Source organism: Diachasmimorpha longicaudata, chromosome 18 (genome assembly GCF_034640455.1).
Source record: "Diachasmimorpha longicaudata isolate KC_UGA_2023 chromosome 18, iyDiaLong2, whole genome shotgun sequence".
NCBI classification, from domain to species: Eukaryota; Metazoa; Arthropoda; class Insecta; order Hymenoptera; family Braconidae; genus Diachasmimorpha; species Diachasmimorpha longicaudata.
Window position 1 is genome coordinate 4791243 of NC_087242.1, and position 27896 is coordinate 4819138.

The following is a 27896-nucleotide window of genomic DNA, read 5'->3' on the forward strand; positions in this document are numbered from 1 at the left end:
AATTATCCACAGCACTACAAACAAAAACAACACATGTACGATGATGAACTAACGATGCACAATTATGTACATTAATTAGTTTTTTTGTTGGTACCTCCCCGTCAACTGCGTATATCTCGGTCTTCAAAACAATCTCGTGTTTGTGGTCGGTTCCTCTTAATAAATATTGACTGAAATGATTGAGGAGCACGACGAACGAGAAACGATATGCGATTCTGTGGTACGTAAAGATTTTTCTATAACTGTGTAACCAAAGATATGTTGACCAGAGGTATTCGACGATGGCAACTTGGAAAAATACAAATTTCTAACCTCACTTATTGTTTTAGAATTCACTGGTGGAAGGATGTCGCTTGCCGGTACGAATGCCCAGCACCGACGACTGGCGTAAGTATTTTGATGAAAAATCGGTTTATTTTTAGGGAAATCTCTTGCAATGGAATAAATTGGAAACATCAATCTGATCGGTTATTCGAGGGCATTGAATTGAACCCGTACGAACCTGACAGTTACCTCAAATGCCTCTTTTTCAATCAATTATTTTCAAAAGTCATTTATGCACTTCATTGACAAATGATTTTTATCTGATGGCTCACACTACTGACCAGAGACAATTCATCGAGTGGTCTGAGCGAAGCAGGCAGTGGTCTTGCCTGTTTCTCGATATTTGAGGTTATGTGACACATGTCACTTGTTGAAAAAAAATTCTCTGTATTTTACTCCAAACTGAAGTTACCAATTCTCACTCATAAATGATAGCTGTGTTTTTTTTAATGTAAAAAATAAAAGGTTTAATTTTGATTCATTGCAGCGCTGGCCGAGATAATAAGCTTGAAGGAGATGAGGGGCGCGAAATTTTACTACGTTCACTTCGTCGATTGTGAGTATGACAATAAAAAAACTATTTACCAGGTTATGCGTTATATTAGTTTTGGGCCATGAGTCTCACTTGAAAATCCTCTAAATCTTCTCGAACCCAGTCAACAAACGTCTAGATGGCTGGGTGACCGAGGAGTGCCTGGACACCCGAAAAGTCCAGTATCCGAGAAAAGATGGCACAGGCCCAGGTACTGGATCAGCGACCCCAAAGAAGCAAGTGCCAAGCAGACCTCCAAGTCTCACCCCAAGCAACAGTGAGCCAGTGAATGGTTCAGCAGCGGCGCAGGCGGCCATACAGCTCCAACAAAAAAAATTATCCAGAAAGAGAAAAGGCACATTTATGGATAATGAAGACTCACAGGAGGCACCGGCACCACCACCACCTCCACCAGCGCCAGTTGCTGGCCAGCCAACGACTGGTCCACGACCCACCGGCTCACTCGTAGCCCACCATCATGACGATGTTGTCACAAGGATGAAGAATATCGAACTGATCGAACTTGGTAGGCATAGGATAAAGCCGTGGTACTTCAGCCCCTATCCCCAGGAGATGGTCAATCTACCGTGCATTTACATCTGTGAATTTTGCCTAACGTACAGAAAAAGCAGAAAATGCTTGGAACGACATTTAGTCAAATGCAATTTAAGGCATCCCCCTGGAAACGAGATATACCGTAAAGGGTCGATTTCGTTTTTTGAAATTGACGGCAGGAAAAATAAAAATTATGCCCAAAATCTTTGTCTCCTGGCTAAACTATTTCTGGATCACAAAACCTTGTGCTACGACACTGACCCATTTTTATTCTACGTTATGACTGATTTTGATTCACGAGGGTTTCACATAGTTGGATATTTCTCGAAGGAGAAAGAATCCACTGAGGATTACAATGTTGCTTGTATTCTCACACTGCCACCCTATCAGAGAAAGGGATATGGAAAATTGTTGATAGAGTTCTCCTATGAATTGTCCAAGTTTGAGGGGAAGACGGGATCCCCGGAGAAACCACTGTCCGATTTGGGACTGCTCTCTTACAGGAGTTACTGGGCCCATACTATATTGGATATTTTACTGAATGTCAAGCCACTGGTAGAGAATGAAAAGGCCCAGATTACGATTAATGAAATTTGTGAACTCACCTCCATCAAGAAGGAAGATGTTATATCAACACTGCAGAACTTAAATCTCATCAATTATTATAAGGGACAGTACATTGTAACGTTAAATAGGTGAGTTCCAGTCTCGACACTTGAGGGGTTATTTATTTAGTTTTTTTTTTTTTAATTAATATTTGTAATTTTTGGAAATCTCTTGGGATTATTGATTTTCATGGGGCAGGTTTATTGACTAAAAATGTTCCTTCTCTTCAGGGATATCATTGAACAGCATTCAGCTGCCATGGCGAAAAGATCAATAAGGATAGACCCGAAGTGTCTCCATTGGACCCCAAAAGACTGGAGTGTTAGAGCGAAGTGGTAAAAAAATAGTACAACAGGTTAAAAAATACAAGTGATCAAGACAAGTATTGAGTGGTGATAATGTATGTCTAAGGAGAATTCATGGGAGAACATTTTCTCGGTCATGTAACCCATTTCATGGGCATCATCAATTTTATATTACAATCCAGCTAGTCTGGCACTGACTACTGTTCCTGGAGAGGTGGGTCATGCGTGTGAAAGCGTTCAATATGTTCACACTGTAACAAAATCATTCTTTACTTCAGTTACACATAATTTGTAAGATTCTCGCTATCATCAATAATTTGTACAAATTAAAGTTCAAAAGAATGAGAGAAATTGACGATGAAAGAAATAGATGAACTGTAAATAAATGTGATTTTATAAGGAATGCTCCTTGATTTTTGTTGGTCATTTGATATCAACGGATGGGTAGAATAAATGAGCTCCTTTTCAGTGATAAATTCATTTTATTCAAAGTTTGATATCTATTTTCAGATGATTTCGAATTTCATAGACAATCTTTCACACAAAATTATTGTTTATTCTGCTCCATTACATGATACCTAGCTGTTGGAGGAAATCCAATGGAAAGAAAAATCAAATTAGAAAGTATGCCTGATTTATTCAGGTACACACAGCGACAACATCACAGTAGCAGCACGTAATAATACTTCTTACTCATGGTTTATAATTTCGGAAATTTTTTTATTCGCCCAATGAAGCCACCAATTTTCCCCTTAACTTCAAACTGTTCGTCTCGTATTCTCCCTGACGAGTGAAAAATTAAACGACCATTTTCTCAACTGTCGTTCGGAAAAAATAATGAATGTACAGAAATGACGATTGCAATAGCAACGACGGGAGTTGAATATTTCATTATTCAATACCATGAAATATAATTCAACCAATTGAACATCAGCGATTGTCTATCTACCGAAGAATAATTCATATTACAATAATATTCATATATCATTTATACACAGAGTCAGGATAACATCGAACCGTTTGTGTTATTTTATCATTTTCTCTTAATCATTGTCTCAATTTAGAAATGGAACGCGTCTGTTTTTTTTCAATCGAGACACTCTCAGATCGGACATGACAGTGACCGATTGGACAAAGTGTTAACAACAATAACAACAACAACAATGATGATGATGATCTGGGTTCGATCATGAGGCCATTGCTCAGAGGGACACAGATTACTTTTCATCGAAAAAAAGGTCAGTAATTCCATCAGTTCTTAATTGTAAATATTCTTATTTCACTCTCATGGAAAAATTTATTTGCGAGGATTTTTTTCTCTCTGACAAAATACGTCGCTGCAGGGAGCTGGGGCAAAATGGATACTCGGTCAGGGAGTGGCCATTCTGCCCCGGCTCCCAATCTCTTTCCCGATGGTAATGGAACGATGAGGTGACGCGTCAAATTAATATATTTCCACACGTAGAAAAGTGGAGTCTTCAGTGTCTATGGGACTCATACAGCATAATTATATCATCCATTATCTAACAACGCTGTGGGTATTATCAACCGATGATTATCGCTTCCCTTAAATAGACATAATTACGTTAGTCAGTATTCTGCAGCTCTTTCTCCCATGATTACTAGGTTTCGAACATATTTGTTTGACTATACAACACGTAATATTGATGGCGAACTAATTGCAATTTAACATATTTTTCGTATGAAGGTTTCAAAAATAATTCTGTGAAGATCAATTGGCACGTGACTGATTAATAATTAAAATAGACTTCTGAGAAAAAATTTTCTCTGGAAAATCGCTTCCAAAAAGTGCTTTCCATACTTCAAATTCATTTGAAGAACGATTTTCCAAAGACGAATGATGTAGATATGGGATTCCCTCATGATTGAGTCGCACATAATGTCTGATTTATTTTGATAGTTAAAATGGGTCTTAGAGAATACTATGGTACATCGAACTTCGTCAAATCTTGTTTGCTTGGGCTTCACTAATATGTACAGATGTCAATTTCGCAATACAAATAATGTTGTTTTTTTTTTGCGAATGATATGTCTGTTATTTATAGCATACTGAACGTTGAAAAATATACCTAGATTTTGTAGAATGCATATTACTTTTCGAAAGTCTCATTAACCATTTTGGTCAGTAATTAAACATAAACGGGGTGGAGTTGATCTGTCAAGTTGTACAGCCCTCGCTCATCGATTTTCAAACATTGTATATTAGAATCTCTGTCTTAGAGTATTAGAGATACAAAATCTACGATAGAAAACAGAATAGACATTAAACAACATTATTTTCTTTTATCCCACACTCATTATTAACATTTTTTATTATTATTATTCTCGATATATACTCTCAATAGCATTTTCATCAGTTAATAGCAACGTTATTGTTTATGAATTAATATAATATATCTATAATTTTATCTTCAATTCAGGAAGCCTTAAATTTTGAACGTTATTAGAAATAGGGAATTTCTATAATACAGATTGTCATTATCGGCAAATATTCATTCCGTTTGTTTTATGTTCACTTCGATTTTTGTTTCAAAAAGAGATAACTGTTAGAATTTCCGCACGAAAAAATTCTCATGCGAAATTCCCATTGCAATCACCTTGAATTGTCCTGCTAGTCTCGTCTAATTATCTCTCCTCTCTACCATGAGCCATACCTGTGACCATATAATCTCCAAATTCTCAATATTTCATAATAGAATACGACAAGGTCCTGGAATGTGGGTCCTGCCCATAAAACAACGTACAAAATAATCAGTTGTTATCAACGTAACTCCACAAATTGGACTGCCAGCAGCGATAAACAAACACCACATTATTATCCATAAAACGCTTCAGTATTCATCTGTCAGCTTTAATGTACCCACTCCAAAACGGATAACCGTATAATTTTCTGTACTTTGTAACGCAACCAGGGCGGTGATTCTCGATAAAAATAATATCGAAACATGAGCCAATAAAAATATACACATTTTAATCAGCGATATTCACAAGCCCCAGTCAAAACTGTCCTGATTATCGACGTTCTTCTGAAAGTCCTCCAAAAATGAATCGGAATTTCTATACATTCCTGAATTCGCTTGGAACACTAGTGTCTCTAATATCCTCTCATTTTTAATAGCTCTCGTTGGAAGAACAATTCTAATCAACTCGTGAGGAGTTATTCGATAGAGCTTTAAATCTTTACTCAGTCTCTCCATGATACACTTGAATTCGTGTTTAGCGTCAGTTTTGTTATTTGTCTTGACTTTAATTTTGTTTTTCGCCCAATTGAGCATTGCCACGAATTTCTCGATCTCGACTACCTCCAGGCCACGACACATGATTGTCTGTACCATAGATTCACTCAGAGTGAGAAAATCTGGATTGTGGAAGAGCTGATAGGCCCGGGTTTCTACGAACGCCAGAATCATGTTGACTAGCTCAGAGGCTGATGTGTAGCGCCAGTAGTAGTTCTCCAGGGCGCACAGCATTATACAGACAATCTCGATTCTGAGGAATTGCTTGGCGTGATGGAAGCACGCTTGGAGGAGATCCGGGAGGTCGTAGTGCTCAGCTGCGCATATCAGGCCCGGAATATTGCTGCAGGTGAGGGGGCACGAACCGGTGTGGAGGTAGTCCAGGAGAATTCCGAAGGTTTCGGGATCGAATTCGATTATGTCGAACTACAAAACAACATTTTTTATCAAGATATCGTGCAATATAATCCGACCGAGCCGTTCCATTTTACCTCAGTTTGCGCCAATTTCGCTCGATCCACCTTCTGAGCGTCTGCACAAACGCTCAGTCTGGGCACTGCTAGGGAGGCTCCTGGTTTTTCCTTATCTTTCATCTCCTTATCTGAAAAAAAAATCCGGGTAAATCGGGGGCGGGAGAAAACTCGACGAGGAGCTAAGTCCACTTAAATTGTCGACCGCTCCCACTCGGCAAATACTTTTTCTGAATAATCCTTACTGCTGCAATCTTGGGAGCTCGTCCATCTTTTTCGATCCTCAATCTGCAGGGTATTGCTGTGCTTCCGGATACTCCGTCCCCATCCGGCTGTGATAGTCCCCAATCTTGAGAAGGCGCGCTTCACCATCGGCGATGACGGCACACTTTTCGGCCTAAACAAGTCAGAGCCAGTACCTCACAGAAACGGTTAATCGGCACTTCAGGGTATGGGAAACTCTGTCTTCGATTTGAGACATTTCAGTAGCGAAGTGGTAGAACCAGATCAATAGTGACTTCGCTTTGAGCTGAGCTTTTGAGCCCTTCGCTACTGATTTCACGAGTTCAAAGGATTCGGGGAGATCATCTCACGGGCGTTTATTGTCATATTCTCTTACGATATATTTTACAACATTGAGAAGTTCAAAAAGAGAACAAAGTGGTTTTTCCCAAATATATCCACTTTCTGCTCCCGAATGAAAATTTTTCGATCGACTAAAGTCGGACATAATCGAGGTCATTCACAGAAGTGAATGAAGATTGTTCTTTTTTATCCATTCGGAAGCAAATTGGAAATTTATTAATAACAATTACTATCCTTATTTGTAAGAAAAACATTGTCCACTCGTTTTACAATTTTTTGAAACATGCGGTGCTTTCAGGAAGAAGGATATAGAGATGGATGTGCCATTGAACAAAATACAACACTGAGATATTTTATTAATAATAAGCTCTCAACTTCGAGTCTCACCATCCTCTTTATCTTGTCGATTTGGTAAATTCGGGGTACCTTTTCGTGAATCGAAACGAATTTTCCTTTCACAGGATGGTGAAAACGAGGTGATTATTTGTCGACGTACCTTGGACTCTCGATGTCCGGGACTTGCAGGAAATTCGAGCTCTTCGGCTTTACGGGACTGAGCAGTGTCGGCACTGGTCGCGCTAATAATTCAGCCACCGGTACTTGAGGACTGCCAAATCCCGTTTGAATGCCGTACAGCATTTCTTGGAAGACCCTGCGTATTGTGAGAGAGGAACCCGAGAATTTTTAGAAATCTAGAAGCCTATCCTCCGAACAATCGAACGAATAAATGAAAATTTCCTGTCTCACCTGCTTCTAACGCCGAGAATGGCCCTCACCCCGATAAACCTGACCTTCTGCTTCTGCTGTCCAGGAACGAGGAAAACCACATCAAACAAATTAGCGTTGAGTTCGATATTCGCAGCATTATTGAGAAAGACTCTCGTAAAGTCCTTGGCCAACTGGTCGTAATCCTCGAACTGATCCCTGACGGAATCGAGAAGCGGCGAGGAGGGTCGCATGTGCCCAATGGGTCTCCACGAGCCTCTTCTATAGGGTTTCGGGATCTGTCCGGTCTCCGCGTGATTGGCTAGGTTGGCAACAATGTCCTCCAGCATCTGGCTCCTGGTTCTCTCCTGCATTCGCGCGAATTTCGGTGCCGAGTAACTCGCCCGCTCGCCATTGACGATTTTCGTGAGCATCCATTCGCGAAACATTGGGCCCTTTTCGAATATACTCTGCTCCCAGAGGTAGGGCTTGTACGCCCCGACCTCATCCCTGGTCACCACCGCGACCTCGTACCTCGTGATCTTGCGTTTGATTCTCCTACTGACCCTCACAATGATGAATGTGTGTAAAAAATGGGACTTTATACAGGCTGGACTGAAGTGTGTGTTGTCAGCTTCCATGAATACAACGCAAACGATATCATTACCGATGTGGCGCTTTCGTTGCAATTTTTGAGGATCGTGTTTTTCATAGGGCAACATTGTTGATACATGAAACATTATTTCAATGCCACGCCAATTGGTGTAGACTGAGTAAAGACCGGTTAGATCGTGGACGGTATCGAGGCCGCCTTTGTATTTATCGAAACCTTTGAGACGCACCTTATCCCCGAGTATTTGCAGAAATTCTTGAAATAATGGGGTATTATCATTGTTATCGAGAATCTCCTCCTCGGAGTACTGGTTCTCACGCACGTAAATAATTCCAACTTTCAACTCCGATTTGATAAAGACTTGATCTAATTTGAGAAGTTCCTCGGGAGTATCGGGAAGTTGGCCGAGGGTCAAGGGTGGATTTATGTTGACCTCTTTACCGAGACTCTTTACAACCTCTTCGCGATCGTATCTAGGGGAGGAATACGTTGTTAGATGTTTCTTGAGTCGGGGGATGTGGAGAAAAATCATTTTGGAACCTAAAAAACTGTAATTTCGACTCACCGATCAGCGAAAACGCAACTTGCTGGTATCAACCCGTGAACGGTGTAGCTGATTGCCCTCACGAGTATTCTGAACTGATCTCTACCATTGATAGTCTCCTGCTTCATACTTAGGATAACGGGGCCGAGATCCTCGTCATTGGTGAAATAATTCCAGTGCTCAGAGCCGTAAAAATATTTTTCATACGTCTCCTGCTCGACAGAAGTGAGCTCAAAGCTCTGATTCTTCTCCCACTGCTCCTCAATAACTGTCTTCTTCCTGGGTCCATCGTCGTCATCCACTTCGTTCTCCTCGCACAGACAAAATTGCTGTCTCGTACGGTTGATTGACGCCCTGTCCTGCAGCTCCTGCTGCTCCTGTTCGGGATCAGTGATATCACGATCGCTCTCACTCTCATCCCAAATTGTATCCGAAGTGATCTGTTGCCGGGAGCACTCGATCCAATAGCCGGGTGTAGGTATGAGACTGTGGGGAAACTCCTGGCAAAACTCATCTGGAAAATGTCATCGGGGGGGATGTGATGTGTTAACAAACTTTACTGACATCAGCCGATGGAAACTTTAGCACAAAGGGAGATTCATCATGTCATTTTGACAGGATTAAAGTTAATTCGAGGACGGCTTCGCTGGATTGTGACCACCAGCGAGTCACTGTAAGGTAGAACACCAAGCTGCTTTTATACAGGGCTCGGCATTCGAACTTAGAGTGAACCGATGGGGACTCGTTAATTCCCTTCACAGTCGCTCCGGCGATGATTTGGCTAAAACTTCTCCTGGAATATTTGGAAAAAAAGGATCGAACATTGAAAATGATATATTCACCTGAACAAGCCTGGGGAGGCAACGGAAATATCAAGGTCGTCGAGGATTTTCTTCGAGCAACTGCGCAGCCTAAACTTTGGGGCTTGAAGCTGCGCAACTGCTGCATAAAATCCGAACACTCCATCAGCGCCACGTCCGCAAAATGCAGATCGCAAAGTATCTGGTTTTTAAACCTAGGGAATAAAAAACTGCAGGTGAAAATATTTTTCATATTATTCCCGGGTACGAATTTTTTTTTTTTTGCCGAAGATGCTTCAGGAATTTTCAGAAGAATCTCAGGAGACAATTCCGAGGATTCTAAAGACTTGGAAATAATTTTTTCGACTCCACAGGGAGATTTTCCGAAGCTCTTTCGGTGACTCCTCTGAAGATTCCGAAAATATTTTCAACAGGCGAAAATTTGTCTACGGATAATCCATTATTGAATTCAGTATACATGAGCCTTCATAAATATCACACGTGGCATCTTCTGATCCTCCAACAAACGTCTTTGATTCCAACTAATTGTCCGAGTACTCACCGCCTTGCCCTCTTCTGATTGGGTCCTGTGAGATTGAGGCCACAGCTGTTACATTTCAGGCACTCCTCGTGATAGTGGTTGTTGTCGTAGGGCGGCGATGGCTCTGTTTTTAGTCCCCCAATTGTGAATGGCATAATAAAAATAAAGATAAGAAATAAAAAATGAGAAAGACGATCGTTGAGACGGTTGTTCCTCGCCAGCGAATTTTATGAGAAAACGAATAAAACCTTCGATATTAATCAAACGTTACTTCCCGATATCTTCGAGCCCTCATCTGGGATGGAATTTATTTCCCCAATCTTTAGTTTTTTTTTCGCGCATCTCACTTTGGCCCCTCGATCTCGGACTGCCTCCCAGCGACAGCCTAAGAAACGGCTCCGCAGGGTGTGGTCTCTCTTTCCTATTTTTTTCTTATTTTTTTTCCTCTCCCAGCGTGACTATCAATTCCATTGGGGTCGAAAAAATCCTCAATGGGGAGAAGATTCCAACGCGTATGCCCAAGAATTTTCATATGACGGCGGAGTAATCCGTGAGCTCGGTGGAATTAAGCCGGAACATTTTTGAATATCGAATTCCATCTGCGATCTAATTACGCATTCTGGTACTTACATTCGTTGAATACTTCATGCTCATTTCTCAGACCCTGAACTCCTACGTCAATGCTACCTCGGTTGCAATTTCAAAAATTTCCTTTGAGGAAATAAAGGGACGGAAACAATACGCGCCGAATTATTATTAGAAACAAGGAATACTAAAAATAATTTCGAATGATCTATTTGCTATATCAATAATTAATGTCCCCTCCATTCCATGTCATTATGCGGTCGTAATGTGCGGCGATAGTTCCATTAATTGGGGACTTCCGGGCAACGTGTCGAGCCCTTGGCTTCATAGCAGTGTTTATTCAATCTAGATAATAATTACCAAATTGTTTAATTACTATTTTCATACCGCATTTTTGAAATGTAAAGTGAAGTGCGTCAAACAGAGGAAAATGACCAGGAAAAAATTCCAGAAAATCAATTCATAAGATCGTCAGAAGGATCATTGAAAGATCTTCGGAAGACAATTGTTGTTTATCAATACATTCGGATGGGAGTTCTAGAGAATATTTTTCAATGTAAAATCTAGAGGATTAAAAAAATGTCTTCCGAAAATCTTCCGAAGAATTTTAATTCATCATTCTTCCCACCAGCAACCTAGTTGACGCGAGCCCCAATGGACGGGCTGATCGAATCAGGAACACGTGGCCTTGATGGTGGGATCGATGATAACGGCATTTTGCCAGTGTATATACGTCACTTGTAATCACCCCGTAATTACAACCCTCATCAACACTGGCTAATAGTCATTTCATCGCCTTCACTGAGATTGCGTCGGCACTAAAGGCCGCAGTATCACTTAAATCGGCCCGAAAAATTCTGCAACCCCTTCACAGTCTTTCTTATCAGCCGTCGAATCAACTCGCCCCGATCATTCCCCAAGCACTGATTTTTCTCGTGACTTTTCACACGTTACCCTGCCACAAGTGGTTGCTATACCGAGTGCTTTCAGTGCTCATGAAATTACTCCGCACGTAGAGAGCCAGACGTACGTCACTGAGTCACGCAAATGCCACACCATAATCCATATCAATGGTCCATGTTAATTTTACTGATCATACGGAGGACTGAGTGCCCTACGTCGTGGTGAAACAACGGAAAAACAGAGTAATTCAATGAGAGATACTGGAGAAAGCTTTTCCCCTTCAATTATCTCACAACACCACAAGATGAGATTACACCAAGGAGGAATCACAGATGGTCGATATGATCACAATCAGCTTGGATTGGTGGTCGTATACATCGGGGCGTTGGGGCAGTTCAATGAAATCCTTAGGAAGGACACCACCCACCGCGTGGCCTAATGAAAAATCGAAACTTCGCTATTACCCACACTTGACAATCTGACACAATGAGGGGAGGAAAATTGAGTGACATTCGTTTTGATTGCCATTCCCCATCCCTTCGCTGCAGGATTCATTACGCAATTGCTCGTTCGATTGAATTTTTTAAAAATATATCTCCACTCTCGTAGCTTTTTTTTTAATTGAAAAAAAATATTTTGATGAGCTCTCGATCGATCGGCGATTCCTCAATCACCTCTGGGGACCTTCACCATCACCACGTGTCTTTGCAGCTAACTTCTGTCTCTTCCTCCTCCCACCCTTTCTGCAGTTATTAAAAAAACATCTTAAATTTCCCGGGGGTAATTAATTATCGTTGAGTTTAGTCCACCGGGGTATGTTTGAGGGAGGAATTTATGTGATCCTCTGTTGTCTGTCAACTCCTGAGCATTGTCCCAGCCGTATCGCGAAGGACGTCCAGTGCACTCAGCCCGATTACTTCGACTTTTATAGAAAAGTTATAAGTACACACGTTTCGACACTCGTCTATCGACTGTTGTGCACCCCCGCGTTGTTTTCAATGAACTAACGCTATTTTGCGCACGCGTTCATCCCTATCTGTTCACGCCTGGGGGGTAGACAAGTGGATAGGAAGAGAGTACTTATGCGCCTGCGAGGAGCCGAAGATTTTATCAGCCATTCACTAGTTTATCATAGAATAGACCGGGAAAATTCAAAAGAATGGGCAGACAGGACTTTTTTGAGGGACATGGGTCCGTGGTTTTTGAAAATTCGCTGCGGAGATGATACAATGGGGTGCTTGCCAACCCAGTCGTAATTTTAACACTCAAACAATTAATTACTGAGGTAAAAATAATCGTGTACTCACCAGTTTGAGTACTGCTGTCGAAGAAGGTACTCGATGTTTCCACTGTCATAGTAGCAAATGTTCCGTCTGTTATCTGAGCTGAACTATCGCGGCGTCCTCGATACCTTTGTACCTTTTTAATGAAAAATTGTTCATTGAGACACATCTGTGGGAAGAGTGAGTGTTTTAAATGGATATTCTCGGCGTAATAATTTTTTAAAAGCAGTAATTGAAAAAATAAAGTCTTATTAGCTGCATCAAAGAAAGGAAGCGATCGAGAAATCGTAATAGCTTACTGTGTCATCGCTTTGGGAGCTCTGTCGCCGAAAATTTCGACATCTAATCATTTCTTCAGTTGTGCTTTGTCGGCGAAAACCACGGGCAATGAGAATTTCTTCGGTTGTTGATTGTCTTCTGATTATTGGAGCATGCTGGAGACTCCCCGGGCCCCGAGCACAGGGACTCGGATCGCGGGAAGAACAGGTGGAGCTGTCCGGAGACCTGAAAAAAAGTTATTTCCCCTTTACCATAACCAGAATGACAGTTTAACCGTCAGATTAATGTTCAGGGTGAAGTGTTGGTCACCTCGCTGGCCTGCCAGCAATGGAGGTAGACTGTCGTCTGAGTCTTGATTGTCTTCTTTGTCTAATCGGACTAATGTCGCGTTTATCAGCCGACCTGTCTGGACTCAGGTGGCTCTTGGAGTCACGACGTCTCGGGTATGAGGCTGAGTCGGGACTCAGGGAATCTCTTCTTGCCTTTCGACCTTGAATTAAATCATTGATGTAGATAAAATATTTTCTCTGGAATTTTCAATCAGTGGTATCGTACCTCCATCGTCAGGGTCTGGTGACAGAGTTGGCTGGCTTCCTCGTCGTCCCGAGGGGGACAGTGATTCGTCGATTGTCGCTGCTTGTCTGGTCAACCTTGATATTTTATTCGGCGATATTTCCTTCACCTTTCCATAATAACACTGTACAGAAATCAAATCACATCTGCGAGTGAGTCTCCTGGAAATTGAAGACAGCTCATGGAAGTTGAATAATAATTCACCTGAGTTGTGGAGTCCCTTCGCGTCGCCGAAAGGGGATGAGGTGCAGTATGATTGAGGTTGGGAGAGCCCACAGGGCTTGAACTCCCTGATGTGGATGTACCTGGTAGAGGAAGACTATTTGCAGCTACTGGGGATATAGCTGGTGGTGTTACGGAAGACATTACAATTGTGGGGGTATTAACTGTTGGCTCTAATGTCAAAAAATTTCGAGTCTCAGTTGATGACGATTTCATCTCCTGAGCTGGCCTCGACTCTGGGGTCAAGTGATTTTTTTGCTCAGCTTTTTCTAGACTTCTCTGCGCCTCCAGATGATCCCTCACGGCTGCTGATGCCGCGCTGTCTGTGCTGGAAGCACTTGGTCTCTGATCGCTTCGGTAGTACTTTGTCGGTGTAATGGAGGCGACATCGACGGATATTTGGGACTGCTGAGATTGCTTGCGTCGGTGATGACGACATTGATGTCTTCTTTCGCTACCAGCGACCGAATCTCTTCGGGAACGGGCACTCTCACCCGAGTCTCTCCTGGAGTACTTTGACTCACCTGAGCCTTGAAAGTGCAAAAGGATTATTTACATGTCTCCCTGTGGATGAAGACAGGCTTTATCACGAAAAAAAAAGTACCATAGCAATATCATGTCGTACCTCTTCTCGGCGTTGGCGATATGATCATCGGCGGCGGTTGCGGCTGGAATATCTCCCGTTTGTTCCATAATTTCGCAAAGTCATTCTTAAAATCACTGATTGTCGAATCTCTCCTCGATTTACCGGAGACTTGACTCTTTATACCACTGTCAACTGAACTTTCCCGACGCTTCTTGATACTCGTGTGACTCGTATCCGTAGTTTGTTGTCTTGACCAGGGCAGGGACTTGGCGATGTCAGCGAGAGTTTCCCTGCGGCAAAGTTTGTTGGCACTTTTACTTTTGTTCGCAGCACCACCACCCCATTCCCTAAGAATATCCGCTAAGCTGGATCTTCGCCGGCGCTGATTGATTGGGGGAGATTCTTGGGTTTCATTTGGTGGTGAAATTGAGGCGCCTATTTGAGCCGCTGAATCTCTCCTGCCAGTTCCTGAGAAGAATATATTACAGAGATAATCTACACGATGATTTATTTGTTATGCGGGAGAATTGCATTTGCCAAATCTGAAATTTTTTAGTCCCCTCAAAATAATGGTGAATCATATATCACTTTCAATCGGATCTTACCGAGCCGTTGTTTGAGCGTTGACTCCTCGACCTGTTCCCTGACAAGATCATCCCATCCATTGCCACCCTGCCACACCAAGCCAACTTGGTGGCTCAGGATTGGCAGGTTGCAAACGAAGCAGATGGCTGTCATGGTCCTGTAATGATGGACAAGTAAACGATATTCATCACGATATTCCAGGCAACGTTGTCATAAGACTTTCAAACAGCTTCTGCTTCTCAGTTCTACAGAATCTGTAGACGATAATTGTCAAGATGTGCACATTCAGAGACGATCAGTGGTGTGAAAAATCAGGCCATGCAGATGGATAACCAAAATAAAGGGAATTCAACAAGCTCATAGTTGATTTTCAGTGCGGCTCCACTACGAGATTGTACAGTATTCTACACAGCAAAATTAGCATTCAAGCGACAAAATCATGATGACCAGTCTTATATCGAAAATTACAAAAATAGTGTTGATAATCATTATATTTGCGATGCATCGCGACACTCGATGAGTATCATTCCAAAGCGTTAATGCAGAGAACTCTGAAATTGGTGGATAACCAGAACGAGGAAGAGAATGTAATTTTCATTTCAGCAAAAATATTTTCATCAAAACAAGAGTATGTTTTGATAGCCATATCTGGGTGATCTTCATCAGAACATGAATGGCTCTCAGGTAAAGCTTTAACCGTTGATATTGCCCACCATATTAATGAAAATCACTCATATATCGCCCTTGGCAATTATCGGATAACCATTCGACCCTTATTTTCCGTTCCCTTGGTTGGCCAACGGTTTTTTTATGTCACATTAGAAAAAAACATTTTCGCGGCGAAAAAATCCTCTGGAAAATATTCTCCGATGTTATTCTCTCGATAGTTGTCCCTCGGAGACGGCCAATTCGAATTTTAACCGGTTGGCGACATAAATAACAGTTTCAACCTCCCCGCGTCAAGAAATATCTGGCCGGGGAATATTTTTCGAATATTCCAAAGCCAAATAGTTTTCACGCGTGATGAGGTGCACGGAAAATTGAGTATCGGCGGATTAGACAATTGATCTCTCTCATTGAATCAATCAAACTTATTTTCGAAAATTTATTCGACCTGTAGTGTCGAAGTCGAGGGCTCTGCAACGACATCGCATGGCAGAGGGCTGGCCGACCTGCAAAAGACATGTTGTTGTTTTCACTGATATATGCCACTGGTTAATCATATTGCTAGATTATTTGCCATCAAAAGCCAGCGCTTTATCTTCGCTCTTTCAGAGGTGTTTTCACACTGATAAAAAACATATCGGCACATTTCGCCCACCAAAAGTATTGCGTGTTAATAATTACGAAAATGTTTCGCTAAAAAAAATATCGTGGACACGATGACGCGAGAGTCAGCATGTGAAGCCAAATATTTTATTGCTCAAAGCACAATCACAATGCGCACATAAACAATTCACTATAAATTTTTTTGATTAATTATTTGATGGGATATATTGTCCCGGCTCGCTCGCTCACCAGGTCACGATTACCCGACAGTGAATCAATCGTTACCTAGACGGGATACTTTACCGACAGTATCGGTAATGTAGAATCCCGCCTGTTTTCGAATGGCTCACGTCAAGATTCTATCGAGTTTCCACATAAAAATGTCTCAGGATTTTTTCGTACATAACAATTAACTACATCGACTGTGGACTTTAACATGATATTTTGGTATTTTACTGAATATTTCCCGCTGGGCAAACAATTGGCGATCTACCCCCCTCCCCCACCTTTGAATTACATATCACCGATGTGTCATTGCAATACTACCAACTGTACACCCCCTGGTCTCTTCCAATTCCACCCTTGTTTACGGAAAACCACTGTTAAATTGATACAATCGGATTAACTCCGCGGGCAGTATCTGTTCCCTTTATCGTATCAACCGCCGTGGTATTGAATAAATAAAGTTCCTGTAATTCCGAAATTTCCCTCATATTGCATTACCATTATGGACCAGATCCTGATGAAGTTATGGGGAAGGTGAAGAGAGGGAAATGATATTAGGGCAACCGCTAATTGCCATTTGCCGCAGCTCGGCAAAGGAAAATATTATCGGACGGGAGGATACAATTTTGCTGCGAGACGTGGAAAGGGAAAATTTGAATTATAAATAGAAGGTCCACTTCATTTCCCGTCTTGTAGTGACCTTTATTGTTAATTCTGATGGACAATCGCCCGCAAGAAAAATATAGCTCGGAAATGTCTTTCAAAATTTATATAGATCGTCGGTCCATATTTTCTTTTTGAAATATCCCCGAGTGATCATTTATTGGCTCAAGATCCCCGAGTTCTTGAACTGAATAGTTGGTCTGCTTGCTTGACTCCTGTCTTAAAATGGAATTTCGCCGTCTGGTGAGCAAAGCTATCGGATAAAAGCGTCGACAAGTGGGACATCACAAGATAAAGTCGATATTTTAAACCGATAGTTGAATAGTTTGAAACAGGATCGTGGAAATCCTCTCCATCTTTTTTGAATAAACGTATCAAACTTGATAGCAATCTGGTAAAATCACTGGCAGTCAGGGAGTTTGGTGGGAGGCACATGAGGATCATATATGACTTTACAAGCAAGCCAGCCCAGTCTAGTGCAACAAGTTGGAAAGATCAATATTCCTGGAAACTACCGTCGCTCTGTCGTCTAAATTGGAATACACGCTGCGAGCATGCAGAGATATTTCTCCTTCATAATGCAAATGGTTTTTTTCGGCGAGTGAATCTCATCGGGTAGAGGGTCTTACCCATCTAAGGAAATTTTAAAACGTATTTCGCCTGTCATGCACATCTCATGATGAGTCTTTGATATATGGTACACCTCCGTAGGGGCATTACGAGCTGTACAAGACGAGAAGATGACGAAATAGTAGGGCATAAGGGTTGCAGATAAATGGACTGCAAGAAAATTGAAACAATCTTGAGGTGAATCCTGATGAATCGAGAGTTTATCTGACATTCCACACTAACTTTGTTATCCGGTAAACTTGAAAGTGCCTTAATCCTTCGAAAACTGCGTGACCATGAGCCACCGCAAGCTCTAGCAGAGGAACTTCCGCCAACAAAATTAGAATCTGAAGACTTGACTTGCACGCGATCATCTCTGAGGAAAGGAAACAGAAGAGGATTTCAGATCTCGAGATCGATTCCTGGACGAGCGGGGGAGATGGGACAGAATGAGACAAGTTTTTCCAAGAAGTCGTTTCAATTTGTAACAATCCGGAGGCGATTTAGGATGTAACCCATAATATGTTGCATCGAGTGAGAGTTTACCTTGCCTTCCACACTAACATTATTATCCGGTAAACTTCAAAGTGTTGTAATCCCTCGAAAACTGTGTGCTCATGAGCTACCGCATGTTTCGCCGCAGGAACTTGCTTCAAGGAAGTTATAGTTAATGTCTATAATGGCTCCTGGAGTAATAAAAATTATATATTCACGGCCTAATGATGGGTAGGTGGCTTCATGTTCAAAGCTGGCTCATCTTCATTGACCATGAATTACGTCTGACCGGAGACGAAATGGGATTTGGTTGGAGGAAGTACATCCAAAAATACGTCAATAAATTCAATTATGATTAATCGTAATTTGGCACTACCCCACCTCAGCCCCTACCAAGCCCACCGTATCGTATCAGGAAATTTTGTCGATTAGCGTATAAGGGAATTTCATTACCTCCAGCTTGTCTACCACTTCTATCTCCCTCACCCCGCCTTTTTCAAGCCGTACATCAATCTCTTAGCAGGACAGCGATGAGTGCTTCTACAAGAGGGGCTTTATAGATTATTTCCCACTACCTTTCTACTCCCCCATTCACTCTTATTTGCTTTCTATCGTACCATTTCTATCTCATTTTTCCAATGTTTATTCGATCGAGTGGGAGGGGTGGCGGAAAAGATCGATATTCCTCACTTGGTATCCCAGGCAGAAATTTAGAATGATTTGATTCCCTCATTCAGACATACAGCAAAACGTTTTTGTCACTGACTCCAAGAAACTGGAGCTTGACGAGACGATATCGAGACTATTCTCGAAAGTTTAATTACTGGAAGAGGAATTTCCGTATTGGAATAAATTCACCGATTCAGCGGAAACATTCGGATAGAGTACTGACTCGAGAACTATCTCAAATAAAGAGGTAAATTGATATTGCACGAAGATGGAACTATTTACATGATGGAGATTAGCAGTCGGTGAATCAACTCAAGTGATGGAGAATTACAGCTGTTGATTAGTGTCAAGAGAATAATATCGGGCCTCGGAATTATTTGGAGGATGATCGATGATTTTCTGCACTTCCGAAAAAACCCACAGATAACAGTCTTCCTCCGGTGAATTTCCAGCCATCTGTACGTCTCCGGTAATTCGATACATGAACCAGGTCCGGCGGAGATGAATCGATGGCAGCGAGGAAATTAATTTATCGAAACTCGTGAAATAAAAAGATAATTTGATACCACAGATTTCAACGTGTGCTCGATAACACGATAAATTATGAAGAAATGAAATCCACAACACGTTCCGACACCAATTACTGCATCTTCCACAATGGAAAAGCAAGTAATTAGTCCCAATAGAGCAGCGATCAATAGCGACACGTGTTGGTACGTGCTCGAACGATGTATCAGATTCCCCAGATTATTCGCGTTTGATATGCCATCTCAAACGTCCAGAAAATTCAATTTCAATTCATCAGAGAGGCAGTGGATGGGTTATAAGGGGGAAAAGCCCCAAAAAGCCCCATTCGATAACCGTCTGTTTGTGAGGTTTCACTATGATTTTTCAATTGCTTTTTAATCGCCAAATGATTCTTTCATCCTCCGAACTCATTTTCATCTCCAGGGTTCCCGGGGAGTCGAGCTATATCGAAAAAATAGCGATTCAATATTGAATGGAAGAGAATATCGGGCAGCGTTGCACCACACTCAGTAAAAAAATTTAATTTTCCCCAGCGTATAAAAATATCTGTCTCTCACAAGTCATTGGAGGAATCTTTCTATTTTCAATATCTTCATATGAGAATAATATTTTTTTCTCAGTACAGTGCTCGTGTTATATACTGAAGTCACTTAAAACTTCAGAGATTCCTCATCCCTGTCGCTCTATAGAATTTTTCCCGAAACCTGTTGACAACGGAAACGCTGTTGTACAAAGTGCAACGCGGTCTCCTGTTTCCGTAACTCAATTTTCTTTCACGTGAAACATTTAATGGCACAACTCAGTTAGTGCTGTTGAGGCATGAAGTAAATTCGTTACTCACTTATACCCAGATTTTTCAATGAAAATAGGACTGAAAGGTATTTTGCCTCCATTTTCGTGTACAGTCTGGCCAATTTTCAATGGTCAGCATGTGCGTGCCCTATTCCCTTCACTAATTTAAAAGAAATTAATCAACTTCCGCACGACACTGGAATCGTATCTCCAATTAGCCACACCTAAAGCACAACCCGAATTTTTGATAATGAAATTATCGCGTCGAAAAATATGTCTATTTAATTTTTGACGCTGGAAAAAATCTCGCGATTAAAATGGATTGAAAAGCTCTCTCGCCCATCATCCACCAAGGATTTTACGTACCTGCGTACCCCCGTGTTGGGGAATCTACATCCAGGGAGGATGTCGCGTAGCCACCCTCGCTCAGCAATATTCCAGAATCGAAGGAAGACGACATCGATCCGCCGAAATTCTTCCACTCTCGTTGGTTAAACAACTTCTCTTCTTCACAACGGTACGCTCTTCTCTTCTTTTCCTCTTGGCACTTATTTATTATCCGCCATCTATCATCGTCTTCTGATCACCACTCCACTACACTGTTGTAGTGTACTAAACAATACATTAAATTTTATTTTAACATTTCGATAGCAGCGGCAATTTTTTTCTCATGAAAATTTCAGGTTGATGTTGAGAAAAAGACAAAGAGAGAGAGACAGAGAGAGATAAAGTAAGGAAAAATGAATTTCTCGAGTGGTGGTCTTGATTCTGCTCATGAATGAATCATGAATGATGCCGTAGTGTGTCCCTGGAATACGGTGTTTTGAATTTCTATCGTATTGTTTTTCGGAGGGAACTGACAATAGAAAAATGCTACGGGGAATTTTTCGCTGGGGAATTTGGGAATTGCTTCTCGTCTGGCATTCATTGGTGGGGTCTCTTCACGGCTACTCTGAATTTTTACGAATAAAACTGACGAGAGAAGTTATTAAATTATATAATAAACTGTCGCCCTCGGAATTTGCGGAAATTCAGGTCGAAGTGTAAGAAAAAAAATGATCATAAATTCTTGCTTGGTCATTAACACGCTGAGAATTATCACCAATTGAAAAATATGTCAAACAAAGAATCCAGATAATCGCTAAATAGACCGTCGTCCTGATTTCAAACTTAAACGATTGAAAAAGAGGGGATCCGGAACCCAGAGAGGAAGAGAGTGCTCCTGACCTAGATTTTCTGCGCATACTTGTTGACATTCGTACAGATTCTGAGGTTGAATTAAAAGATTTAATACATTTTATATGAAATACTGGGAGGATTATGTAAATAAAGGGGAGAATTTTAATTCCACTGGTAGGAAATTCACAGGCTGATATCACCATCTGGCCTCGGTATGGATTACACGCACGACAGTGAATATTGAGTCTATATCAATAACTTGGGCAGCCGGAATGAGCGGCCTCCAAAGGCCGCCTTTGTCCAATATTCCCACCAACCTGTGATTGAAACTTCAGGCGTTACGGTACAGCCGGACTGAAAGGATTACAGGACTACAAGCCACGAGACGTTACCTCCCAGAGATTCTTTTTTGCAGTTTCATCTGAGGAGAAAAAAAAATAACTCCGACACTCCTCACCCGTATCTGTGTCCCCACAGAGGGCTTCCACGAAGTTTGAAAAAAAAGGGTAGAAATATGTGTACAAAAGCTCCCTGGGACAAAGCATATTCCCGTATAAAAATGAAATTAATTTACAAAAATGGGGGGAAAAAAGCGCAGCTCTCATGGCGCAGAAACCAGACGAAGATTTAATATTAATGCGTCAGAACCACAAGGTAACTGGCTAGATTCTCCTAACCGTGTTGAAATATATATTCTCATCTTTGCGTGAAAATTTAACAAAGAGAAAGCTTTTTCTCGGAAATATTCCTCATTGAAATGTGAGATTTTTTTGCAAATATTTTTTTCAGACCTTTGAAAATGTTTCAATTCAATTTTTCACCCATAATATCACTAAAATCTCAGAGAATCGCCTATAGGGCCTGTTAATTAATTGCCTATGGGACTGGGATATTATTCTCAACAGTTTTTTGCCTCCAATTTTTCATATAACGCCATGAAATCTCTCATCGAACGAGTGCCCTGGCGAATGGTCTGAAAAATTGAAACAATAATTGCCCGAAAACTGGGACAATAGGATAATACTGTAAGCACTGGCTGGAAGGCCAAATATGGCAAAGAGGCTGGAAAGGGCTTGCCCGTTGTCCAGGGATTTAAGCTCCATCGATTTCGGATAGAGTGTTTGACGTTACGGCCAATATGAGTTACCCATCGTCCGAGGAGTGTGTAAAAGGGCCGTTTAAATTTTCCACCGACCGTCAGAAGCTTGATTTCCCGACGACTAAAATTCCCCTCATTGTGGGTGGGAGAAACCGCGAGGGTGCCGAGGAATTGTAACTGGGTTAGGGGTAGTTTGATTGAAACAAAAAAATATCGGAGGAGTTTCCGCGGCCTACAGTTGTGCGTGGGCATCGAAGGGCGTTTGCGATCATTTGATTAATTGGCGAAAAAATAATCCAGGTTCATGCGCGGTTCGTGGAGGGGAGGGGGAAAAACCGCTGCCGAAATTTTTCGGTGGCCAAAATTCCAGTGGACGAAGGGAGGAATTTGGTGAAAGAAGATGAAGGGCCAGGGGATAAACCGTTTAGGCAATTGTACTGTACGCTCGCCGACTAGACAGTCAGGAGTCGACAGCCGACGTCCTGGCCGGAATCAACAGTTTGCTCTATCGATTGGCGGTGTTGCCCATATGCCGCTGCCGGCGAATATAGGGCTGAACGCCATTTCCATTCTCTCAAGGCTGACAGATGACAGAAAAAAAAGGAGAGTGTTAAACAACAACGTCCAGAAATGTTCATTACATTTGCCATTGACAAAGGGATCAACACAGGAGGAGACAATGGTTTATGAATGGAGAAGGCTGCAGTGAGCTGTTGAAAAGCCCTTCGGATATTTTTTTAGATAATTGAAGTGGAGTCTAGCGTTCGGAATACCTTGTACCAAGGGATATAGTCAAACAGGCAAAGGCCTTGGATGAAAAATTATTTCAGTGGACATTTGATGCTTGTTGGCATGTTGATGTCTCGACGTGGGTCGACATATCTTTTTTTTTTCGGGTTTCATAAAGCAGAACGAGAATAAGGGTCACGCGGGACAGAAAATACTGGGCTAGCGTTTCTCTCGTCTCCATTTTTTATCATTCATGAATATTTTTACTCGATGTATTTTCCAATGGAACTTGCATTGATAACAACTAGCTCCGTTTTTCCCTCATAATATTTCCGTCTGTCTCGTTATATTTAAATTACTCATCGCAATTTCCCGCATCTCTCCATTCACTTTGTACAACAGAAGGTACAGCTGAACGCCTCAAAAACCCATTCAACAAAAAATATTGCCCCAAAAAAAATAGAAAAACTGTCTCATCGCTAATTGTTAATGTAGTATAATTCCTGAATGTTTATTAAATTCCCTGTGTATCCAGCTCGAGCATTGTAACCGACTCTTTTATCCCATAAATCGCCTCGATTCCTCCGTCAGCTCCGCTTACTCTAACAAGATATGACACGAGATAGTGCTGGCTATGGCCCTGCGACCATGTGTGAAAAACATAAACCTTCGAGTTTAACTCCCCTAATCCATTATTGTTTTTGTTCAACAGCGGTTGAACATACGTGTGACGTAAAACGGAATTTAATAATGATTTTTGGAATACAAAGTCCAGGGGGATGATTCCAGCGGTTGCACTGTTTATTTTCCCCGGTAATAGCTACCTGTTGTGCACCGGTGTACACGAGTATACGGGGTAGGGTGAAATAACCGAGTCTCTCTACCACCGTTGAACAACCGACGCGAGCTATTAGAATTGGGTCAACTGAAAGTGGGTCAGTATAGGCTCTCGGTCAAAATCAAAGTCCTCACAGTGTACTCTGTGTTTATAATAATGTTTGAGGGCTCCTAAATGTATCCTGTCATGATCATCCCTTATTTGGGGCTGATAAAATCAGTGGGGGAATGACAGGTAGTATTTTTCAGGATTTGAATTCTTGCCCTAGAAAATTTTTGTCTGATGCTGAAGATCTACAGATAATATTTTTTTTTGCGAAAGTATCAAAATGAATTTGAATTTTTCTCCGGAGAGGGCATAAATCCACAGCGAGAAATACAATCTCCCCAACGTACTAGTGATTTGACATACAATATAATCACCTCCAACGCAAGAATATCCCAAACTTAAGAGCTCTCGTGAGAGCCCCATGAAATGAGATCCCTCAGAGATCCGAGCTTTTGAAAATAAAAGTCTCTCATCTCAGGAGAATGTCTTCCACACGTAAGTACATTCTTCTATCTGCGCTTTCAGGGATTCAATAGATATCTCCTCCAAGCGTAAGTGTGAACCGATCAATGGACCCAAAAGGTCCAAATATAGGTTAATACCGAGGCAAGAGGAGTATGATGGATCGACCGAGTTGTCTTCGACGTCAATGGCCTGTCATCTATTCGCAGCTCTTATTTATCCATTCATCGTCGACGTTAAAACTGTATATCTTTCCAATATTTGACGGGAATTTTTCAAACGTTATTCCCAGGAGCTTTTTGGCGGCTCAGTATTTCCACAAAATAGATTCCTTCAGAGATAATTGCGAGAGCTCTCTGGGGATTGTTTTAGGTCTTCGGAAGACGCCGAGAAAAAGCTCTTCGGAATAACCTTTGGAAGATTCTTCCGGAAATTCCATAACGATATTCCAGAAAGCTCGTCACCGATTTTATTCGACGTTATACGGTTGTAAAACGATCCGTCAATTATCTGCTGGTTGATTAACACTGCTGACCCCCCATCAATCGCAACAAGTGCAACAAGTTCGCTGTCTCCCGAGAATTATTCCACCAGTTTTTTGTTGCCCGAGCAGTTGAGGAAAAAAAAATCACCACTCGATAACCCACCCGAACTATTGACAGACTGAATTGAATTGTGCAATTGTCAACAAGTTAAATTGTAGTGCTGAGTCACTAATGGACAGAGTCAATTGAACTGTGTAGCAGGTCTAGCGTGTGCTTGCAAAGAATGCGAAACCCCGGGGGAATAGTTACCATTTCATCTTCCACAGTATTGACGATTTTATTTATTAATTGAGTAATAAAGACTCAAATTTTTGTCTGCAGAATGTCTTTCAGAAGAGTCATCGTAGATCTGAAAGGTCTTCTCAAGGTCTTTTGATGATTATTTCGAAGATTTCGGGGGAATCTTTGGCAGGGAAAAATTTTTCTGCGAGAGCTTTTTCTTGCGGAGAAAAATTTGGCGGCGGAGCCCGGTTTCTGGTGCTCCACTATCCGAGTATGTGATATGTACAGCAAAAGAGTTTTATCGCAACAGGTGGTATTATTTTACCTCTCAGCATTTATCGCCAAATGGCTTAGCTAAGGAGTTACCCCTGGGTGAGTACCTATTTATCGGATTGACCACTCACTCCGGTAATGTTCAGGCAAATAGGAAATTTGAAGTAGAAAATGGGATTCAAATGAAAGCTCTGACGTTCAGCTTCGAAAGTTCAGAAGAAAAAAATGATTAAATTATTTGGATATCCTCAAGTCGACGTGAACTGCTGACTAATGAGGGCTAGAAAAATCCTCAGCAAAAGATAATTACGAAAACCTTTGTGGCCCTTCGCTACGGAGTTTATAAACTCTCATAATCTCCACCCACTTCTTTGATATTAAAAATTTTATGGCAAACTCTCCCCGAAAAGTCCTCGAATTCCCTGATCCTCTGATAAACGTGAATAACTGGAGGTACACTTAACAGCCTAAATTCAATTTTCGACCCGTTCATTTGGGCCTTTCACGAGGAAAGTTAGGATCGAGGTAAATGTGCTGTATTACATACACAAATATACGAAATTGAGTTTGAGTTGGGTGAAGGAGTGTCACGACAGGCTCTGTAAACTTCTGTGCAGCAACGAGTTTGTTTCATTAAAATTTAATTTCACGGGGGTGTTAGGAAAACTGACAAACAAAAGTAAATTCAATTCATTGAGATAGCTCTGTGTGCTTAAAAGATCCAGCGAAACTCATTTCCATTGAATCATCAAATTCATCCACTAAACAAAATCATTGATTAAATGCTGCTTGAGCAATAAAGTGATATGAACTGGGCTCTTAATTTTTACAATAGCTCGCTGTAAAAATCTAAATGGTCGTCGTAACTGGAAAATACTGGCCGACGGTGACGGAGTGCTAGTTGTAAAATATAATGATTAATATCACGGAAAACAATGTACTTGCGGTGTTACGATGAGCCTCTAGAGCTCTCCACGTCTGCGAATGAGTCTACATAAAAGAGCCTCGCAGGGGCCGTTAGATTGACGATGAGGAATCTTTCCTCACTACATTTGTATGAAAAATTATCTCCACTTCCATCTGAATTATTGCACCTCTATCTCATCTTCAACCTCCTAAAATGCACAACATTTTCCGTCTCGTGCCATTGTGAACATTCGCACAAGGTCCACAGATATGAATAATATATGAAATTTCATGCGAACTCAACGTCACTCGATTTTTTTCCACCCAATTTTCCAAACGAAAAAATATTCAATACCATGGACAATTATTCCGACTTTGATAACGTTGAATTCCCATGAAATACTCCATAAATTTGAGAATTGAATTACTGCTATTGCCATATGGTATCAAATTCCAAAGCTGTACTTCTACAACACGTATCAGTTATCAATTTCAACGAAGCCTCCAATTTGCCACACATTATGACACGAATATCATATACCCTAGTACAATAGCTTGTCATCTCAATAACTAAGGAGCCATAGGGATGGGTTCAGCATGGTCAGTGTTACTCGATATCATTAACGATATACGCACGATACGACAGATTTTCACCGATAATATCGTGACAAGGGGCATAACGATTAATAAGCACGGCTGAACACTGATCTATGACAAATGTTAATCCATTGACTGTAATAAATTGACACGCAAGTAGCAATCACAAACACATATGTACCTGGGTTTAAACAAAACAGGGGGCGGGTGGGTGGCTGGGGGGGGGGAGGGGTGGAAAAAGAAGCGACAACGATTGAGTATAATTCTATGAATGATGGGAATATCGTAATCCTAGATGTGTACGGGATGTGATACTTGTACCATTAATAGGGAGCAGGCAACTACAACTTATATAGATAGTCAATAATTAATTATCAATCGATCTTTCATTAAGAAATAATTTTTTTTCATACTCTTTTTTGATTACTCACGATTGTGCGGCGCGCTGTGCTGGTGCGGCGGAACTGGCGTATCGCGGGCCAATGTTGTACCCTCGTGAATGCAGAGATACCGCTCTATGTGGAGGTACAGGACAACAGCGTCAAGGTAGAAAGGGGAATATGAGTGGAAATACGCAAGCGCTCAACTATCCCTCTGTGAGCCAGGGGGATGAAATGGAAGCTAAACGAAAAAAGGAGCTCAACAGCCAGTGCGCGTTTGCCCCAGCTAAAAATAAAGTATATAGGTATAGGTGGAGTGGTGAATTATTATTATTTTTTTTTACCAACTTGCGGGAAAATAATGGTAATCGTTGAGAAACGTTGAATCATGGAGGAATAATTACAGTAAGACGATTTATCAATTTACAATTAAATATCGAATTGTTGGATGGATTCGACAATTGCCGGCTATTGTTGGCATAATGGGATCTGTTATGAGTTAGGATCGGGGAACA

The 27896-nt window shown here is 41.4% G+C and overlaps 2 protein-coding genes across 5 annotated transcripts; one reads left to right on the forward strand and one right to left on the reverse strand.

The window, feature by feature from the left end:
* On the forward strand, positions 1 to 2725 carry LOC135171170 (histone acetyltransferase Tip60). The gene is made up of 5 exons (XM_064137545.1): positions 1 to 220; positions 330 to 387; positions 812 to 880; positions 981 to 2106; positions 2248 to 2725. Exons 1-5 carry the CDS (start codon positions 176 to 178, stop codon positions 2354 to 2356), a joined length of 1407 nt encoding a protein of 468 aa, XP_063993615.1. The 5' UTR covers positions 1 to 175; the 3' UTR covers positions 2357 to 2725.
* Rsh (radish) lies at positions 2579 to 27726 on the reverse strand. 4 transcript variants are annotated; one of them, XM_064137541.1, is made up of 18 exons: positions 27433 to 27726; positions 20470 to 20715; positions 15968 to 16025; positions 14874 to 15010; positions 14308 to 14736; positions 13665 to 14212; positions 13443 to 13584; positions 13197 to 13377; positions 12908 to 13112; positions 12633 to 12777; positions 9859 to 9961; positions 9339 to 9511; positions 8518 to 9010; positions 7382 to 8425; positions 7131 to 7286; positions 6295 to 6446; positions 6071 to 6180; positions 2579 to 6005 (listed from the first exon to the last, which is right to left on the reverse strand). In XM_064137541.1, exons 2-18 carry the CDS (start codon positions 20561 to 20563, stop codon positions 5328 to 5330), a joined length of 4848 nt encoding a protein of 1615 aa, XP_063993611.1. In that variant the 5' UTR covers positions 20564 to 20715; positions 27433 to 27726; the 3' UTR covers positions 2579 to 5327. The 4 variants fall into 4 exon arrangements, with proteins under 4 accessions (XP_063993611.1, XP_063993612.1, XP_063993613.1 ...); XM_064137542.1 differs by having other exon boundaries at positions 12633 to 12744; positions 27433 to 27723; XM_064137543.1 differs by lacking the exons at positions 15968 to 16025; positions 20470 to 20715 and having other exon boundaries at positions 27433 to 27526.
* Positions 27727 to 27896: the final 170 nt, after the last annotated feature.